Source organism: Calonectris borealis, chromosome 19 (genome assembly GCF_964195595.1).
Source record: "Calonectris borealis chromosome 19, bCalBor7.hap1.2, whole genome shotgun sequence".
Lineage (NCBI taxonomy): Eukaryota > Metazoa > Chordata > Aves > Procellariiformes > Procellariidae > Calonectris > Calonectris borealis.
Genome location: NC_134330.1, coordinates 9,285,316 through 9,305,960, shown reverse-complemented (window position 1 = coordinate 9,305,960; position 20,645 = coordinate 9,285,316). Strand labels below are relative to the sequence as shown.

General features: G+C 38.5%; 1 protein-coding gene across 6 annotated transcripts in view; it reads left to right on the top strand.

Moving 5' to 3' along the window:
- The first annotated feature begins 60 nt into the window (after nt 1–60).
- Nucleotides 61–20,645, top strand: part of ZZEF1 (zinc finger ZZ-type and EF-hand domain containing 1) — a 59,685-nt gene continuing 39,100 nt past the window's right edge. For 2 of the 6 annotated variants that reach the window (XM_075168971.1, XM_075168972.1), the window contains exons 1-18: nt 61–584; nt 4,776–4,920; nt 6,032–6,226; nt 7,126–7,297; nt 7,974–8,173; nt 9,235–9,445; nt 10,919–11,035; nt 11,260–11,438; nt 12,393–12,491; nt 13,623–13,714; nt 14,719–14,867; nt 15,416–15,527; nt 16,735–16,950; nt 17,825–17,925; nt 18,263–18,432; nt 19,255–19,388; nt 19,689–19,759; nt 20,195–20,309. In XM_075168971.1, the coding sequence (XP_075025072.1) occupies nt 222–584; nt 4,776–4,920; nt 6,032–6,226; nt 7,126–7,297; nt 7,974–8,173; nt 9,235–9,445; nt 10,919–11,035; nt 11,260–11,438; nt 12,393–12,491; nt 13,623–13,714; nt 14,719–14,867; nt 15,416–15,527; nt 16,735–16,950; nt 17,825–17,925; nt 18,263–18,432; nt 19,255–19,388; nt 19,689–19,759; nt 20,195–20,309 (2,841 nt within the window). In that variant the 5' untranslated portion in view covers nt 61–221. Of the gene's footprint in view, nt 585–4,775; nt 4,921–6,031; nt 6,227–7,125; nt 7,298–7,973; nt 8,174–9,234; nt 9,446–10,918; nt 11,036–11,259; nt 11,439–12,392; nt 12,492–13,622; nt 13,715–14,718; nt 14,868–15,415; nt 15,528–16,734; nt 16,951–17,824; nt 17,926–18,262; nt 18,433–19,254; nt 19,389–19,688; nt 19,760–20,194; nt 20,310–20,645 lie in introns of those variants that run through there. The other 4 variants (XM_075168967.1, XM_075168966.1, XM_075168969.1 and 1 more) reach the window with 3 other exon arrangements.

The following is a 20,645-nucleotide window of genomic DNA, read 5'->3' as shown; positions in this document are numbered from 1 at the left end:
CCGTGCCTTTCCGGGGCGGGGCGGGACTTTGCGGCGCCGGGTGTCGCTTGGCGGCAGTGTGGCGCGGCCGCCGCCGGCCGGGAGCTGACAGGTGCGGCGGGCCGGGAAGTTGCTGACTAAGCCGGGCCGGGCGGAGCCGGGGCGGCGGCGGCCGGAGGAGGGGGAAGGAGAAGCGGCTCTGCCGAGCGTCGGGTCGCAGCGTCGGCGCCTCCGAGGGGCTCATGGGGACGGCGGCGAGCCACAGCAGCGAGGAGGAGGAGGAGGGCGCCGAGGAAGGCATGGAGGGGGCGGCCGCCGCGCCTCAGCCCGGCGCTCTCTTCCCGCCCGGCGCCGCCGCCAGCCCGGCGCCGCCGCTGCCCCCGGCCGAGGTGCTGCTGGACCAGGCCCGGCTGCGGGAAGCCACGGCGCGGCTGCGGGAGGCGGCGCTGCCCGAGTCGCTGGTGTCGCGGCACCACAGCACGCTGGTGCGCTGGCTGGAGGAGCGCCTCAGCCGCGGCGACGAGGCCGTCAGCCTGGAGCAGTTCTGCGAGGTGCTGGAGAGCGTCTCCCGCCTGGCAGCCGGCTCCCGCGGCGAGAGCGAGGAGGTGAGGAGGCGGCCGGCGGGGTCAGGCCTCTGCCCGGGCCGCGGGGGCAAAAACCCTCCGTCCTGAAGGACCTGCCCGGGCGGGACGGGGGGGGTGAGGAGGGGAGCGGGAGCCGGGTCGGCGGGAAGGGGGGCGGTGGAAGCCCCGGGGGGGCTGCTGGAGGAGGGTCTCCCCGAGCCGGGGGGTCTTCCCGGGCCCTCGGTGTGGGCGCGCTGGCAGGGGGTGGGGCGCGGCACCGGGGTCCGCGCTGCGTGGCGGTTTTCACGGCGGTGGAGACCCCGGTCACCCCTTCCTGCAACTGGGGCAAGGCCAGACCAGAGGCTTCTGCAGCAAGGTTAAAAAAGTGTCTGCTGCTACTGATAGGCAGGCTGTCAACTTATAGATATCTTTTTTTTTTTAATTTATGCCTGTTTTCAGTGATCGTGCTCAGCAGCCACTTGTGAATAAAATGGTTATTTACAACAATATTTCTGCTGTTGCTACTGCTAGTGCAGCTGGTGGTAGCACAGATAGGAAATTGTGTACAAGTAATTCCTCTGAGGTATTTCTTAACAGTATCAGCAAGTCTAAGTTTACCAGACTTAATTTTATTGTTGCTTTTCAAAATCAGCAGTGAAATTGTCAGGTATCTCACTGATATCCCATTACGTATTGTAAAGTAAGAGTTTTGGAAAACTTGTGAGAAAGTAGCATAACAGAGTTCCCCCTCCGCAGACAGAAGGCCTTAAGGTAAGGTTTTAATGGTAGAAGAGAGTACAGCTTCCTTTCTGCTGTGGGAAGGAATATGGGGAACTTGACATCTAGAACGTTTGATCTTTAGTGTTACTCTCTAGCTAGCATTTAAAATGCAGTAGAACACCCTGTTGGGAATTTCACACTCAGTTGAGAAAGTGGTTATGTCTGAATTGCTGCATGCAGTTCCTGAGTCTCACCAGTGACTTCCTTCTGTCTTTGTATTGCTCCTGAGTAGTAGAATAACTTGGTAAACTGTTAAATCACGCGTACGCTCCTTGAAATCAGTGCTGACATATTAACAAAACTGCTGGAAACTGGGAAGAGATTAACTTTGTTGTACAGATAGGTATGTTTATACCAGACTGTTTTAAGTAGCTTGCTAAAATGCTGTCTCCATTTCCAGTTCCCTTATAAGAGCCAATGAAGAACAATTCTTCATTTGTAACGACAGTAAGAGTGAAATTAGTACATTGAGGTTCTTTCTGTTAATACAAACAACTGAGCTTTGTGGGCTGCAGAAATATTTTGAGGATTGTCTGTGTTGCACATCCTTCTCTGCGTGCAGAATGTAGGTTTTGGTTGGGTTTTTTTCCCTGCTCTTGGGAGTGGGGATAAAACTTGTCAAAGGATTGATCATGGTATGGATATGTGGTCACATCTAGTCTATCCTGCGAAGTTGAGATGTTGGGAGTTTTGTGGAAAACCTTGATGTCATTGTTTCTGTAACTGGCACTAGTCCGTGGGCTGTAGTATTTTAGATTTTCAGGATGTATTTTACACTGATGAGAAGTTAGTTTGTGGGTGGCAGGTCAATAGGTTTCACTTTTTAATGTTTATAGAATCCTCTCTGGCGTAGACTAAGTTTTGATCTGCCCATTAAGTTTTTCTGTTCGCGGTGGCGGGCTTGTGAACCACATACTTTGAACGCTTTATGGACAAAATGAACATCTATTTAAATGCAAAATCTGTTTTCTAGATAAACTGAACCTCTGAATCCTTTTTTATTCATTGCTGCTTCAGCAGATATCATGTAATGTATCCAACTTTTGCTTGAAACATTAATGCTTCAGCTCTACTGAGAGCAAAGGATGAAATACAGAGTCTTCTGAAGTCACACGTTAAATATTCTGTCACGCTCTCCAACTCCTGAGCTGCCTGTGAGATGAGGGGGTGATTTTTCCATGTGTTTCCTGGTGATCACCGTAGCCATCATTTCCCAGGAAAGATGTTTCTTTTATGTTTCTTCACGTTTGGGATTGAACTGGGTAGGAAGCGTGTGGACTTAATGCTTTTATTAAGGAGCAGAACGCAGCTGGGTTGTGGTAAAGCTGCTACTGCATTTGTGTCATGTCCCAGTCGTGAACACAACTCAAAAGCTCTGAGTACAGATTTGCATACTGATTGTTTTTTTTTTCTTTTTTTGCTTATACCCCCATTGCGAGGGCAGCTTGTCTGAGCAGTGGAAATTGTATACGTTTTGTGTCAAATACAGAGTTTAAGTTATACTGAACAGTCAAAAAATAATTTTAGAGTTCTAGGGTCAGTGCAGTCTCCTGAGATCATAGGAAGAGTTTAAAAATGAAACAACAACGTACTGCATTAAGACGCAAAGAAAAGCATATATGTAGTAATCTCTCCTTACATGAAAGTGTAAGAAATTGGTTTAAAGTAGCTATCAGCCTTGTCGTCTTGTGTGTGGCTCGTTTTCACTAGTAACATCACAAAACTTGCTCGCTTGTTCACTTCACATTTTAGTAATTGCACAGTTTGACTTCAGATATGAGGAGAAAAAGTCATAATGGCAAGAATGGCATGGCATGAAACTACATTAAATTTTTTTGGCAACTGAGTTATGATTTTTATTAAAATTAATTCCCTCTATTGTTGTGCTCAAGGAAAGGTCATAGTGTTTTGCTTCGGTATCTACCTGATGCCCAGCACCAGTCATCTGCACTGGCTGTGGTAGCTACTGGATGCCCGGCACCGGTCCTCTTTGCTACTAAGAATAAGTTTTTTAAAGGTGATCATTGTTAGCATGGGTTCAGCTGTATGTTGAACAAGAGTTTATAAAACTGCTAAGCTAAAATTCAGATCTGTGCCGCAGAAGTGCCGTTGGACCTTTAGTCAGCTAAAATACTACATTTTGATTCTGTTGCCTTCTGAGGACTTTGCTCTCATTTAAGTGGTGTAATTATGTCATGGTTAATTGGCAGGTTATTTTGATCTAATCATTTTGGATTATTTCTCTCTAGGATAGTGCTTTTAATGGTACATCGAGATTGATAATCAAGTAGCAAACCAAGAGATTCAAACATAAGCTTCCTCCTGAACAGCAGTGATTTCTTGACTGTCAGGCAATTGTGAGATGATCTGTTCTTAGAGGCCAAATTTACTTGGCTATGTAGCTGAACTTGAAATACCAAGTTCAGGGCTGGGAGACTGAAGTCTTGCTTGGAAAGAAGTATCTTTTGTAAGTGCATTCCCAATTTACATGAAAAAAATGGATGTTCCTGAAATACTGCATTTCTTTTTGGGGTACGTTCAATTTTTTTTAGCAATTAAACAGAAGTTTGTTTCAAAACTAAATACGATTGTAAAAATATAGCTAGTTTTTTTAATAGTGGTGTGTCACTGGATCATGAGTTCTCTGAAGTGGCTAGTTTAAAAAAAATTACGTTTATGAGCTTGGTTTATAGGCTTAGCTGAATAAAAATACCTTGTACTTTTGTTAGTACAAAGATGTGAGATGTATAGCTGTGTGAGTTACTTTTTATACATGATCAACACAACTTTTTATATTAAAAATTTATATTAAGGTCAAAGTTAATAAAGCTGGCAATGGTTCCCTCGAATAAGAAAAAAAAAAAGATATTTTCTAACTCTCTCCATTGTTTTCACAAATACTTTGACCAACTATGTTAAACTGGTATTTTTGTGTAGGAGACAGTATGTAGAAGGAAATGCACATTTAAAAAATATTTTGGTTCAAAGGACACTTTCTTAAATAAAGAAGATATTTAAAACCTGGAAGAGTTTGAGTGGATGCAGCGTGAGATGGATGCAGCAGTAATGAGTAATGGATGGTTTGGCTTTTAGAACTAACTCACCCTTTAATGGAAGAGCTTTCTAGTGTTCTTTTGTGAGCACCTTCTTCATAGTCGCAGATGTCGGGTGGATGGATACTGCTGATTCACTGGTGTAGATGATGTGCTGCCTCCACCTAAGCATAACTACAGTTGACTTTTATAGGAAGGCAGTGCAAATGCTTTAAAACTTGCTAAAGTCTGCAGATTTCCAGCCAGGCTGTTTCCTGTTGTCATAAATTCAATACTATGGAAAACGAGTTCTTTTGATTTTTATTTAATGGTGTTATAACGTTTACTGCTACAGTTTCTGCGAAATACCTGCTTGAAGTAAATATGCTGAAATAAATTTTCTTTTTTTGTTCCTCTTCAGGCCTTTGCACAATTTGATGCTGAAGGAGATGGCACCGTAGATGTGGAGAATATGCTGGAGGCTCTCAAGAATTCCAGCGGAGCTAATCTTCAAGGGGAGCTTAGCCATGTAATCAGGCAACTGCAAGCTTGTTCACTAGTTCCAGGTATGAGAACAGAGTGACAAAACAAACAGTTTCCCAAGTCCTGCCCTATATAAGGAGTGCTGTTCAATAAATGACTTTAATAGTGTTGTTTGTCCTAATCTTCTCAAAACCACAGTCCACGTCGTTCTCGCTTCTCTAGTATCAAACAAGTGAAGTTGCTCTAAATTAAAAATTTCCCGTAATTACATCCAGCTCACTTACTTTCATAAATAACCATTATTTTCTTCTCTGTGTGACTGGGAAGCTTCTTATCCTTGTTTGGTTTATCTCACAGTCAGAAAACAGTTCCTTGCAAAATTTTGGTAAGTGCCTAACTAATGCAGTCTTGTACTTACTAACTGGAGGAATAAATCCTCCATTGAGTCTGTTTCAGCTGATAAGTTGTATAGTTTCTTGTTATTATATTGTTATTTAGCATTTGAACTCCTGCTAAAACATAATTCATGTTTTATAGCGTATAGTTTGGAAAGTGTCCAACTTGATTTCTGGGATAAGTATCGGTTACTGGCTTTCCCTCCAAGCTTTTGAAGATAAGTGACTAAAGGGGATTTGCCTTAGAGGATCAGACAAGAAGTGTTAGAAGTGGCTAATAGATAAGTCAGGGGAGAGTACTTATGGGGTAGTATTTTATGCATCTAAATGCACTGTGATTCAGAGTACCACTGCTCAGGAGCTGGAATTTCCTATGAAGTTGGTGGAAAGCATTAGGCACTGCTTTGGGAATAATCCACAATGCCAAAGTGAGATGCTTAGCGTAGCTTAAGGTGAGTGATGTGAGTACATCAGCTCGTTAGCCAAGCAGCATGTTTCACCTAGATATTCAAGGTGAGGGTCTGGAACTTTTGGGACAGAAAAATAAGCATAAGAACTAAGATTTTTGGTGATTTTTTTTGAACCCCTTCAGGCATTTCAAGTAACTGGCAAAAATACTTGTCTGCACCTCTCACAGTCCTGTGAAGGTTGGAAACTTGAGCTACTTCATATGGTGGAATGTAGTTCCAATATTGGCTCCCATGCTTAATTTGGATTTACCTAGTAATAGGATGTAGAGGGGGAAAATGATGACTTGCTCAAGTCAGATGTTGTAGACAGAAATAATGTCTCTTTCTAGGTTTTATTGATATATTTTCCGAATCAAAAGAGCGTCTTGGTCTTCATGCTTCAATGATACTGAGATTCTTGCACCGCAATCGGATTTCTAGTACTGCCATCCCTTACCCAGTGTTGGAGTACTTCAACAATATCTGTACTATGCGGTCTTCTGTATTGAAGGATTCTTTAGATCGACTTCTCCTAAAAGAGAGAGGTATGTAATATCTTTCTTTTTTTTCAGGATGGTAGTGTAACCATAGCTTGAAGAAGAGATTACAGATAAAATAAAAAGCTTTCTTTACTGTTTAATCTTTAACAGGCATGACTTTTCATGAAGTTGATCTGCATGCTTCTGTGGGTTTTTTGTTGGTTTTTTGAAGCACATAAATTGATTTCCTAACTGCCTGGCAATCTGAGTAACACACTGGGATGTTTTTCATCTTTCTCCTGACCTGTTTCAGAATGATAATTACTAATTTGCGATATTCTCTATTCAGTCAAATATCTCTACTAGTTGCTGGAAACTTAGTTTCCATGTGAAGGTGAATGTTTTCTGAAGTTGACTGTTCAGTATTAAAAAAATAATCTATTGTTTCGGGATGGAGGTAGCGAATCTTTTATTGTATTTCAGTAATACAATATTGAACTGTCCTGGTTGTTTCCCTAGAGGTGAGGGCTTGACTTGGTATTTTCAGATCTCTGCACTTCTGTTGAAACAGATCAAGTTACTTGGGGAAACAGTCGTCTTTGTCCCTTTGCTAGAATAGCTGAATTGAGGTTTTCTCTATCGTATTTTACTTTTTCCTCTCATCTGTTTGTATTTTGACATAATAATAATAATAAAGCACTGATGAGGCCAGTAATGAAAGGAGATAAAGGCTATTGAACTCCGGGCAAAGTGGGTGTTTCCATACTGCAAGTGGTAGATTGAGATCATTGTGATTTCCTCTGAAATGAAACTTTGCTGTCTTCTAGGTTCTGTCAGAAACACTTCTTCAGGAGCTGCGTTCTGTGCCAACAAGTTAATTTATACGAGATAATTATTATAAAGGTGTAACAATTCTCAAAAACAAGCAAAAGAAGAATGTTATGAGTGATTTCTTTTCTTTGCAGAATACCCCAGTGACTTGAATGGTAATCAGGAGTCGGACAAACTGAAGTCTGTCACAAAGTGCTATACTCACATAGAAACCTCATCCAATTCCGCCGATATTGACAAGATGACAAATGGAGAAACTACATCCTTCTGGCAGTCGGACGGGAGTGCTCGCTCACATTGGATACGGTGAGCGACACAGCAATATACAACTAAGTTTTGGGGTAGTTAGTCTTTAGGTTTTACAGCCAGTGGGGTGTAATTGAAAAAAATTGTGGAATTAGTGAGTGACAGATGAATATAGTTGAAAACAGAAGTCATTAATCTCTGCATGAAGTTTAAAAGCCTCATCACCAAGGAAAAGGGTTCACCTGTAAAATGCATGCATCTTCCATGCTGACCCTTGTTTTGTAGCTAAGCTTTCCAAACTGCGTTATAGATGCAGTGGTTAGTATTCAAATAGAAGCACTTTGCCACTGTCTAGAAAGTTACTGCTCCGTGAAACAGAAACGTGTAGTCTTTTTTTGGGAGTATGTATAGAATGTATACTTTTTTAAAAAAAATCTCATTTTGGTCATTATTGACAGTACATTTATATTCCCGAGGAATGAATTCTCGGTTGAAAAGCTGAACAATAGAAAATTCTACATTCTCACTATCAGAGGTGACTGTCTTTTAAGTCAGTTACAAGTTTTCTAACTCGTCCACCATGATATGGGGTTGGTAACGCCTGTGAAGCATTAGGTAATTTCTAGTGGATTTATTTGTGTTTGTAGAAGTGGAAACTGAGTGCAGCTTAGCTAAAAGTGAAGTGCTTGACTTACCTTCTCTTTGCAAGAACTATTTTATCTTCTTTGCTTTGCAGTTTAAAGATGAAACCAGATGTGGTTTTGAGACATCTGTCCATTGCGGTGGCAGCTAATGACCAGAGTTACATGCCACAGCAAGTTACAGTGGCAGTGGGAAGGAATGCCAGCAGTCTTCAGGAGGTCCGAGATGTTCACATTCCAAGCAATATCACTGGCTACGTAACACTGTTGGAAAACGCTAACATTAGTCAGATGTGTGAGTCAATAAAGATACCATTGGTGTATTGTTTTGCTGCTTTTCTGAAGGTGAAAGTTTGGGTAGATCATAGAATGATGTGTTGAAATGTCAGTCATTACAGCAGAAACTTTTGATCTCGTCCTCGGGTCAGAGAAATTGTTTTAGTTGCAGTTTAATTTCTAGCCTATAAGAGAGTCTTCTGAGTCTTTTTCGTGGCATCTGTCTAACTTGGGCTAAGGGTTGAAGAGCTAGAATGACTAAAGATGCAGTTTTAGCCTCTCAATTTGAAGGCACTGGGCAATTTTAAAATATCTTTGCTTGCAGAGTGAAAGCATATGTTGGATAATAGTATCTAGCAAAAAATCTGCTTCTAAGCAGCTATTTTTTTTTTTTCTGGTAGCAAAACTCTGAAGCTGGTCAGATGATTTTTGTAAAGCAGGTTTTGTGGTAAAGATTTTTAAGTAGTGCTATTTTTAAGTCTGGTGGATCTGTGGGTGCTATATTGGAATCAGTCAGAGGAAAGCTGCTCCTTCCTAAGATGGTTTCTGCAGCTTCAGAAATTTTGTCCCTTCAGTTCAAATAGGTGCTCTTCACTAAGCTGAGCTTTCACTGCCACAGAAGCGGGCAACAAGGATGACGTTCCTCAAAAGTAACTAGGACAATGTCAGCTATGCAAAATGGTCAAGAACTTATGTGAAAATTGTTGTGTAACTCAAAAATTTGCTTTTTCCTTATCTTCTCCACTACCACTCCCAAGATACTTCCTATGTACGTAGGTAAAAAGGTACTAGTGAAATAATGTATAATCTATTTGAGGGTCTTTTACTGCTTTTTTCCTGATTTCTAGCTGTACAATATGTAATGCATTACATAGGCCATTCAAAGGCTAAATTTTCCAAATCGTAGGGTGCACGGTGAAGAAACACGTGTATAGTTGTCTGTATGTGGGAGTACTGTTACATATCTGCTGCTATTTTTCTAAGAGGTTTTGCAGTAATTGTTGTTTTGAATATCTGAATTCTTCTAGCTCTAATCCAGCAGAAGAAATGGGAAAAAAATTCTATTTTGTGTTTTGACAGATGTACAGATAAACATCAAGCGTTGCCTTAGTGATGGGTGTGACACTAGAATCCATGGACTCAGGGCTGTCGGTTATCAAAGAGTTAAGAAGGTGGGCGTCTCTGTGTGCGATGCTTCGGCTATCTGGTACTGGTCTCTCCTGACCTCTCTGGTAACAGCTTCCATGGAAACAAATCCAGCATTCGTTCACACTATTTTACAAAATACTCAGTAAGTACCAAACTTCCATGGCGTGTGGGGTTTTTTTTAATTAATTTTTTTAAATACTTCCAGCTTTAGTAAACTAATCTACCTTGTGTAACTGGTTTCCACTCCGTCCATTAAGGTTTTTAAACATCTTTTTAGCTATCACACTGTTTAAAGTTTGATATTTCTCTTTTATCCATTTGCACACACTAGAACAAGTGTAATTCTCCTAGCTGTTGTATCTAACCTAGTTGTTAAGCCATGACTGAACAGACACTGAAAAATACAGGTTTTTTATCTATCCTTTGACTTGTAATAATTTCGAGAAGCCTACAATTAATTAATTTTCATTGTTAATTTTATTGATTATAAATATTGGACACCTTCCACTTATGACTGGAGCTTAATTTAGCTTAATTTTCAGCCAATTTGTGCTTGTGTAATGCCTTGCCATGCATTACAGGGAGGTATAGTTGGGTATGTGCAGTATCTCTGTGCAGATGTTTGCTTGTGGCGATGGGCCGTTTTCTGTGTAACATTTCCTTGTTTAACTGCCAAGCACTTCTTGATGACTTGAAGGATTGGAATCCTAATAAAATCGCTACACACCCACATTAACTTTTATAGAGCTTAGTTAGCGTGATGCCACTACGCTTAAGAGCACTGCTGTCATTAGGTTAATGAATACTGTAGGCTAAAGTCCATTAAGCCTATCTTTTAATTTGTGTCATCTATGAATCCTCTTTAGTTTAGATAACTTTACACATGCTTATGTCTGAGGAAGGTGCATAGTTGCAAGCTTCGCTAAAACTGAGGGCTTTCAGTTTTGCTACAGTTTAGATATTTTTTAGAAATATAACATGAATACTGAGCTAATAAAGCCTAAAAAAGTTAAAACGGAGAAATCTTGACTAAAAATATGCTTTCAGGAATTACAAATTCAGTGTTTGCAATTCTAAAGCAAAAAACCCAAACTTTAATATTGGATTGATGAAACCGCTTAAGAATCCCTATTTTCAGGGGTTATTACATTATCTTCGGAAATCAGACAAAAATTCTGATCTGAGCTAACAAGTTTCTCTCTTAGTTTCTGTAATTGTTCTGAAAGAATTTAAAAGCAATTTTCCCTTTTATTAACAGGCTCTTGCTCAATTCTAGAACTATTTAAAATGAAGTAGTACTTGGACCCTAAGCTATTTCTAATGCTGACACAGATTTAATTCAAAACCTCTTGAGTTATTTGTCTCATTAAATCTGAGATTATGAGACTAGATTCAAGATTACCTAGCAGTCGTTGAACTTTCCCTGCCTAGAATGCAATACTGTTTTCACCTTTTGAAGACATTCTCTGTGTAAATAGATTTTCTGCACTCAGAGGCTATTTGTAGAGACCTGCTCGCAAAAAACATGAAGATTCAAATGTCTAATTCATTTTAGAAGGCTGTTTTCTCCAATTCTGTCTGTTTTTCTGATGTTATGTTCTGTCCTTTTTACTAGGAAAGCGCTGCAACACATGCCACCTCTATCCCTAACACCGGGCTCTACAGATTTTTCAAGCTTCTTATCTCCAAATGTTTTGGAAGAAGTAGATAGCTTCCTTATAAGAATAACAAGGTGAGTTTGTGCTGATGTATTTTCATGCAGTGGAAAATGGTTTAGAAGAATTTGTATAGCAAATTTATCTCATTTTTACTCACGTGCTCTTTTTTTAGTATCTTGAAAAATTCAAAGACGTTAAGAAACAGGCACCTTAGATTTTTTCCATGTAGCATTATTTGTCTTTATTTAAAAAGTGTCCTGAGTTTTCTTTTCATACTGTTGTTTTTTTCCCTCCCCAGTTGTTGTACTACTCCAGAGGTTGAACTTACACTCTTGGCCTTTGCCTTAGCCAGGGGGAGTGTCGCTAAAGTGATAAGTTCCCTTTGTACGATCACTGATCATCTGGACACTCCGTACAAGGCTTCATCCCTTATCGCTTCCATGGCAACAGTCAGACAGAACCTGCTGTATAAATATGGTAAATGAATAATTGTTGGATCCTTTACTGTACATACTTAAGGCTTCTAAATTAACAACTGTTACCAAGAACTGCCCTAGAAGTTGGTGATTAGATCAGCTTCCTGTGATCTAAGAATTGAACCAGGTGGCATCATCTTGAGGGAGAAAACATGAACTTTGTAGATAGTGGCTGCTGTATCAAGATGGTGATGGTGTTTGTCTTGTATAAAAGGCAAATGACATAAAGTATTTTTATTCTTCCAATAACATGTTTTTTGTATGTTTAGCCTCAGTAAGTGGTCTGTCTTGCAGACGTGTGCACAAATTTAAGATGTGTTTTAAATGTAATGTCATGAGCATCTATTTACAGTTCTTTTATTTTCACTTTTACAAATTAATCCGAGTATATCATAAGTGTAGAGCTGTGTGTGATCCGGCATAAGGTGGTAAGATTTTGCTGTATGGACTGTACGTGTTTGATAAATCTGTATGTTCTCAGGTGTTAACTTCTGAGATTATCATTAGTCTCTCATGAAGAATTTTTCCCTTTGTTTGCCTTTTAGTATGTTTTGTCAGGACTTCTTGGCTTGTGCCAAAGAACACATTAATTATTTTATAATTATGATATCAGTATTTACTTTCAAAAGTTTTGAAAATTGCTTCATTTTTCCCAGAGTAGCTGCTGCTTTTTGTAAGACAAGAGTGGTATTTCATGTATTGTGAATTCCAAAGCATGCAAACAGTTTAAGGAACATTAGTTGTCATGATTTTCATTGTCCTTCTGTCTGTATCTAAAACTTGAGCTTTGTATCTCTTATACTCCAGTTTCTTTCCCCTTTTTTTTTGTCTGACAATGGTAAAAATCTCATAGTATTGTAATTTTTTCCATTTGTTTTCTGTATGAAGAACTTCAGAAAGGACATCTTTCATTTTTTTTAATGAATTTGATAAACCTGTTGATTTTCTTACTTAGGAAAACCCTTACGACTAACTCTGCAAGCATGTGATGTAAAGGGAAAAGAAGATAAATCAGGGCCTGAAAACCTCCTTGTAGAGCCATGGACTGGGGATGGTAAGAGCCGGGACTTAAAATCCAGAATACTCAACCAGACACAAAGGCTGTTAACAAGGCTGTGGTGCTGTTCCATATATATTTATATATATTTGGTGCTACTCAACAGTTTTATGATATGGAAGATCTGTAATTTAAAAAAAAAAAACAAACCCAAAAACAAAACCAAAGCAAAACAACAACAACAACAAAACCCAAAAACCTAAACCAAAAAACCAAACCAAAACAATATGTAAATTCTATTTTACAACAAGGTGGATTTCTCAGGAGCCAGTTTATTATTAAAACAAAACAACCAAAAAAAAAAGATGGATTTTGGGGAGAATTACTGATGTTCTACGTGGAAGTCAGCAATGAGCTGTCACAAAGAAAATTATACTAGAGCACATTTTGTGGGTTGAAGTCATGAATCATTCACTGCTAGTTTCCCAAATATTGATGGAGAGAGATAGTAGAAATAATTGAAATTTTCACTGACTGCACTTTACTATTAATTCTCCTTTGAAGCCTGTCTTTCTTAATGCAGTGTTTTTATGTACTGGATACAAGCTAAACAAAGAGGTTGGTGTTTCTTGACCTCCTTTTTAAGTGAAATGCCACCTAATCATTTCTAAAAAAAATTGTGTATTGTCTTGTGCAGTGCTACTGGTAAATAAAAGTATTGTGACAGAAAATCAGGCACGTTCTAAATGCTTATTTTACCCCTCTGTTTGCTCGTGTGTATTGCTTCAGTTTATTTTTTAGTTTTATTTTGTGGATTGTCTTTTGTTGTTTTATGGATCACAGTTTGGGGAACAGTGAGTTATATCAGTGATTAGAGCCACAAGCCAAAGTAATATTTGGGAGTTCCTAATAACCTTTAATGGGGAAACACTCTTGGAACTGCTGCAGATAATGCAGTCCCAAGGGAGACACTGGCTGGAGAGATCTGTGTATACTCTTGTGGGAGCGTATACTAACATAATACAGTCTTTTTGGTTGTCTTTTACTCTTTTATTTGGAAACATTTACTAATGAGCTTTTCACTAGAAAAGTGTTTTCTCCCCTTTAGTCCACAATCTTAGTCCTCTCTTTCAAACAGCTTGCACTAGCAGTCCTTCCAACTTCATTCTATTCTCACTGCTGCTTTAGGTTTTCTTACTGAAACTGGGAAAACGAGAGCAAGTATCATTCTTTCTACCGGAACTGAATCTTCATTTCAAGTGACACAAATTAGAATAAAGGTATGTAGTTCCTGTATGCTTTTGAAGTAGAAGGCTTGCTTTTTTCCCTAGTGGTAGAGTTGAATTAGAATTTTTTTTGTATGAACTGAAATTTTAAATTCTTCATGAAATAGTGTTATTTTAGGGTTTTACTTCGGTGTAAGTCACAGGGAACTTAAGGAAAGGGAGGTCTTAAATTGTTCCAGGGTGCCACAAGCATGTAGTAAAGACATTTATTTTATATTGCTTTTGTCTATATCTTGTAATATACTCAAGCCAGTGACTCTTAGGTGTATGGTTTCTCTCTAAAGGGTATGGATTTATATGTAAGATCTTATATCTTACATTTAAAATAATTTTTCAACTCTGTGAATAGCAGGCTTCAATATACATAGTGTGTGAGTTCAGATTAAATGTAGGTCTTCCAAATTCTTTTTAGAGACACCAGTGTAATTTGAACATTTAGTGTGATTTTTATCTGGTTTAAAAGCAAGATCTTGTGATTAAATCTCACGAGCAGGACAAAACTTCAGTGAGATTTCTGCAGCTGAATTTATTTATTTATCTAAGGCAAAGCAGTAGTTTAATTCCTGGATTTCAATGTCAAAGAGAATTAAACATGGATGGACTTCTGGCAAGTAAATTCTAACTGGAGCTGGAGAGGCAACTAAGCTGTTTTGCAGTGTATTGGTACTGGGATACATAATTTTAGTTTTGTTTTGTTTTTTTTTAAATAAAAAAGTATACGAAATTAGAATGAGAATTAATATGTGGAACTCTAGTTAATGTTATGGTGCTAGCAGGGTGATAAATGTAGCAAATATTAACCATGTACATGATCCTGGTTCAGTGGGCTACAAAAGTTTTCATAACACTTCTCTAAATGTGTTTCATTTTTCTGTGCGGTTCCAGAGGTCAGTATTGTCAGTATTTAGTTGCTTTCCATAACTTTTTTTTTTCTGTGAAACCAACACCTTCTTTTATTGTTAACTTTTTAATACATTGCTCTGGATTTGTTCTTTTAGGTCCGAAGAGGTGCCATCGGGGCCCAGTGTGGGCTGGTGTTTGCTTACAATAGTGTTTCGGAAAAATTCCACGCAGAGGAGCACTTCAAAAGATTTGAAAGCTATGACAAATGGAAGCTGCGGGAATTCAAACAATTTTTAAAAAACAGGTATAGGTGGACTTTTTATAATGAATACATGGAAAATAAATGTTATATTAGATCTTTTTGCAATGCCACTATTGAGAATTGTTCCAAATGACTTAAAAAAGATGTATGCTTTAATTGTTACTTGTTTGATTTTAATGAGCCTCAATTTGATGTGTTTGAGGCAGTATGTATATAGCTGTTGTTCTCAACCTCTTCATTTAAAGATCTGTTTAAAAAGGGTTATAACAAAACAAACGTTCTACTTGAGGTGCAGCTCACTGATAACAGAAACAATTTATAGGAAGATCATGTGTTAATTAGCTTTTATTAAATTACTTTCTCAGAACTGTTGCTTAGGAGTGAGGGGAGGTTAGGGACTATGACTAAAAAGATTGCCTTAATTTTCTTACCTTGCATTTGATAGAGTTCGGGTACGTGAAAGTTTCTGTTGTTTCTTTTTTCATCTTTATAACCATAACATGCTAAAAATATTTTGGTAGAATATCAACAGCTTTGCAGTTCCTTTGAACTTTTTCTTTACAAAGTTTGTTACGTTCTTTTATACATAGAAGCAGTTGTTCGTGTGATGATTTGGGGGATGATGATCCTATTGGCTGGTTTGAAGTGGAAGAAGAATGGGATGAAGTTGATGTCAAAATGCAGCAATGCAGAATTTCCCAAGTAAGAAACCATGAAAATCCATTGGCCCAGTCACAGTGAGCAGAGGCTAATCTCTGTGCTTTCTTGTAATGCCAACTGAAATAAACATAACTCTTCTTTGTGCAAGGAGAACTCTTCTGGGTAGAGGTAAAAATCAATGGGCTCCTAGTTAAATGAATGATTCAACTTTTGTCCCCTGTGTTTTATTCTTTTTCTCTGTATGTACACGTATATAGCTGTAGTTAAATTGAACTTCAGGATCAAATTTAATGCAAAATTACGTGATAATGCGCAGACTACTGGTTTTATCATGAGGAAATAATTCTAAAAAGGATGATATGATTGTCGCTTTATTCTAATATCTAGACAAATGAACTACTGCATAGTTATAGCATTTATTCTTTCAGAACCAGGTTCTTCAACCCTTGTTTTAAGGGACAAACAGTTACTAAGCAGTTCCATCAGTTAGGTTGATTTCCTTGAGGAATGTGGGACTTTTCTGTATCAAGAGTGGCAGAATATGGGTTTTGATTTGCAGTGCTTAAGTAGGAAACTTTGCTTTTCAGATCCTGCATTTATCTTGTTTCTTGGAGTCAGCTGTTGTATGGTTCCGCAATCCTTTTTTGTACTGTGGAAATTAGCGGAAGTGGTGGCACAGTTATAAATCAACTGGCAGTTTTTCTAAAACCATCACTGCTTGCTAAGACATCCTGCTGTTGTCTGTGTAACCCTTAGTCCCTGAGACTTAGGAGCGTGCAGAGTTACTAAGTACATTTGGATGGCGGAACTTGCTGTTCACTTCAGCTTTGCGTTCTGTACCTCCCTGTGGACAGATCGCATAAAAGTATGTTTTAAATATTACATATTGATCCTTTGCTTGCTTTTAAGTGCAGCTAATAACTTTTTTAACCTGCAAAATGCTGTAACTCTAGAGCCAAGGAACAGAGTATGCAGAATGAATGGAACTGATAATGAATTAACTAACTTTGCAGATGCTTATGGAGGTCACAGAACCATCACTGTGACTTTTTTGGACGCGGGGAGAGTTCAAGCTTAGCCTGAATCTCAGGCTCAGTATTTTAAACTTTTGGGGGTGATGGACAGGGAATAAGGCTTGCCCCCCCACCCCACCTGCAGTCTCCTCACATACGTGCACTCATGTCTTTTAAAAGCCAGATTTGTACTAACTTTTAAAACCAAATCTTGTGCTCTGTTTATATCCTTCTAGTACTTGATGATAAAGTTCTTGTGCACAAGACAAGACACAGCAGAACGGCTCGGAGTTCAAGGCCTGAATGTTCTTGGCTATCTTCGGCCTATGCGAGATGAGCCTAATAGGAACATGAACTGCTTGCAGTGCAGGAAAACAGATGATGATACAGTTTGTGGCACAACTCTTCTCCTGAAGACGCTTCATTTCATCCAGCAGCTGGCACAGGACCTGGTATTTTTACTTCTTAGTTCTTTTTAAGTGTGTATTTACTATGCTAAAAGTAATAAGGCTATGCTAACAGTAATTGTGAATGGATAAAGAAAAGTCTTGCTACTAGGTACTAGTAACTGTTAAACCATGCTGTGGAGATAAAAAATGGTTTCGGAAAAATAGCATTCTGTGTATGTGTACTGAAGTTGACTAGGATATGCTCACTTTGGATCTAGGAGAGAGTTAAGCACCATTTTTCAGCATCAGGTTGCAACACCGGGTGAAGTACGTGCAACAGAAGGGTGCTCTATTAGATAATGTAGCTATTTCTGAAGCAAGTATGGGGAAAAGTGCTTAGAGAGGTAGCTAGAAAAGTTGCATAGATTAAAACATGTCCTCTTTTTATCTGAAATAATTCTATAAATATCTAGGGTGAGACATATACAGTTAAGAGAGATGGCTGGTCTGTGCTGATGTATGTCAGCATGATGTACCCTGCTTCTGAGGATACGGGTCAAAACCATGTCCATGCAGTGCATGCATCTGTGCCTTTTCAACTTTGATTCTGAACCGTGGGCAGTCTCCTTTTGGCTATTACTTTCAATCAAATTAGATGAGGAGGTAGAGGTTGTCAAGTCTTTTGGTGGTGGAGGACGGGGATGGGGGACTAGACATCTGGGAAGAGGAGAGAGAGTCCTTATTAGTAGCTCTGTGAAGGGGAAGGTTTCAGCATGAACTGTCACATTTAGACACTGGAATATCCGTGAAAGAACTTATGCTGGAAAATAGGAAATTTATAGGCTGCTTTAAGCCCAGTGCTCAGGGATTTAGTTTTTATAAATGTGTTCTGTATAGAGTTAATTTTCCAATCCTGCATTTTCTTTGCCTTTTTAAGGTTCAACAGAAGGAGAGTGGATTAAAATACAAGTCATTTTTAGATTTCACAGGCCTTGATTTGCAGCTGTTCTGGAATTTTTACAATAAACTTCACCAAAAGTAAGTAACTTCTTTACTGTGTGGTGAAGCATTAATCTGTGTGTGTATATATAAATAAAATATGCTTAGTTTAGTTGCAGCAGTTTCTTCTTCCCAAACGACATCATTTACATAAATAACATTTTCCTACTGCTGCCATATGTGTTTTTAACTATAATGTTATGTAGAAGCTTGAGATGCAGATTAATTTAGCTGGTAGCTATACTTTTTCTGGCTATGTGCTCTCTACTCAATGGTTTTTATCCATCTGAGATAGTGACTTTCATAGCATTATCTATTTGGTGCGAAAGAGCTTTTTTCTAGTTTTTGCTTCTGTTTGTTTTATGCTTTCTTACAGCCCAAGGGAAGAATGCATCTTTGCTCAAACACTGCTATTGCAGCTTCTCCAGAGCTGCTTCTCTGTACTTACTGGAGACAATAAAACTGCTAAGCCTCAAGAAACTTCTCAGAGCAAAACATGTGGTCACACAGAAGCTGCAGAAGAGCTTTATAAACATTTGTGTGAAGGTAATTTACATTGAATATATTAACTGTTTTGTCTGTTCTGGCTTACAAGTGTGTTACAATAGTTACATTTTGGGAAAAAATATTTATTCCTAGAGGCCAAGTCAGCTACTGTTCCTTTGTTTCTTCTTCAGGTCAGTGTGTGCTAATTAGTCTATCACAGTGAAATTTTCCTTGACCCTATGAAATGTTTTTATAGACTTTCTGACAACATGTGGTCTGGAAACAGCTGCAATAGAAAACTTCTTTCGAATGTGTCACCTGCTTGAACCAGGAGGGAATGTGATCCTTTAACTGTAATCTTACTGGGTTCATTTATTTCTGATATTTCATATAAATATAAATGATCTTACAAGGAGCCCGTAAGGTTTACAGAAACGCGGGGAAGATTCTGGAGCCAGTGAAGAGAATGGGAATTACACATTAGATTTCGTTGGAAGTAGGATGGTACCCTCTTTATTCAAGTGTAATTTTTTGTTAATTACCTAACAGTCTCCTGAAAAGCAAGCTAGAGATATAGTTTCTGTCTATATGTCTATATCTCTATAGAGATATAGAATCTGTCACATCTTGAAAACTTTATTAGCTTTGATAGTTGTCAAGTCTTAATATTCCTAGAATTAATTTACTCAATGAACAAATATATCATTAGAAAAATCTTTCTTGCTAGAAGTCAAAAAGTTTCCCCTCACTTTCTACGTGTGTAACGGGGTTGCAAGGAGTTGAAGTTGTGTAAAATAACACATTTAATTGAATTATGCCTCTAACGTATTAGACGGAGTATTAATTTGAACTTGTAATTTTGTTTCCTTTCTGTATGAGCAGTAGTGGATATGGGGGACAGTAACTTCATGCCAATGAAAATGCTAAAAGAGGAAGTTAAGAACACCTTACTCAGTGGAGCAGCAATCTTTTTCCCAGATAGACAGACCAGGCGACACCAGCTCTTCACCATGATGGTAAACAATTAAATGAGAAATTGATTGTTTAGTACCTGCTTTCTTTATGGAGAAAAGGGGACAAATCTGATCTTGTTGTCAAATATTTCATACTTTGTCCCATTAAAGTAAAAACATTATTTTTCTTTTCTTTGCCTCTTTTTACCCCCCCCTTCTCTCTCTCTGCAGCTTATTCAAAGAAAGAGGAGCTAACCCTGCCTTTCTTACCAAAATGAATAGTAGACCACAGAAATTATAATTCTTTCTCACAGAGGAGGGAAACAGAACATATCATAAAAATAAATCTTTTTCCTTTTCTAGAAAAACATCACAGAGCAAGAACATAAACAATCTGTACATCTTGCCTTCAGATCCTTGTGTACTCACTTCAGGTAAGGGGTCTTGAAATTGAAAATAATTGTCGGATACCCCACATCTGTTAATAAGTTCATTTTTAATCCTTTTTAGAAATGTTATTGCTCTGGAAAATAATTCTCCAAAATAATCAATTTGCTTTAGAAAGGAGAATACCACTACTTAATATGTTTATTAATGGCTATATAAAACATTGTCCAAGGATTACAGTTGGTGCTGAAATCACAGTATACTCAGCCTAGGCTGTTTTCCAATTTTTTAAGTGATTGTTTGTCCATGGTGTTGGTTGGTATTGATATAACCAAGTTTGGGGTCATCAGAACCCAAACACTTTTGATTTTCATAGTAATAATACAGTAGGATCTCTACAGATTTGTCACAAGGATAACTAGATTTACATTTTGGAACTGTGCTACTTGTTATTGGTTAGTAAGATGATCTTTGTTTTGTAGTGATCAAGATCCAGGTGGACTCTTATTATTACCAGAGAAAGGAGTTTCTGCAAATTTTGACATAAGTGAAGTGCTGTCAGTCATGGACACCCTTCTGCTAGTGGCAGCAAGAGAGGTAACTGTCTTTGCACTGTTTCCCTTCCTACTTCTTTGCCGTGATTTTTGTATGCATTCAAACACAAGCTGCATGCCTGAGATGGGTGCTAACGAACTAGCTTTCCTGTTCTTCTGGATAAAACTATTCATGGCTGTACAACTCTGTAGGATTAGATTTTCCAACCAACTGAAATATTTTCCTTTAAGCATTAACATTTCATAATAGTAGAGTAAGTAATGTATAAGATGAGGAATTTTTCCGTAGCGTTGAAAAGACTTTATGGCACCCTATCAACACTAGGAAACAGAAGTAATCATCCCATATTGAGAGGTTAGAATTGGTCATGCCACTAAA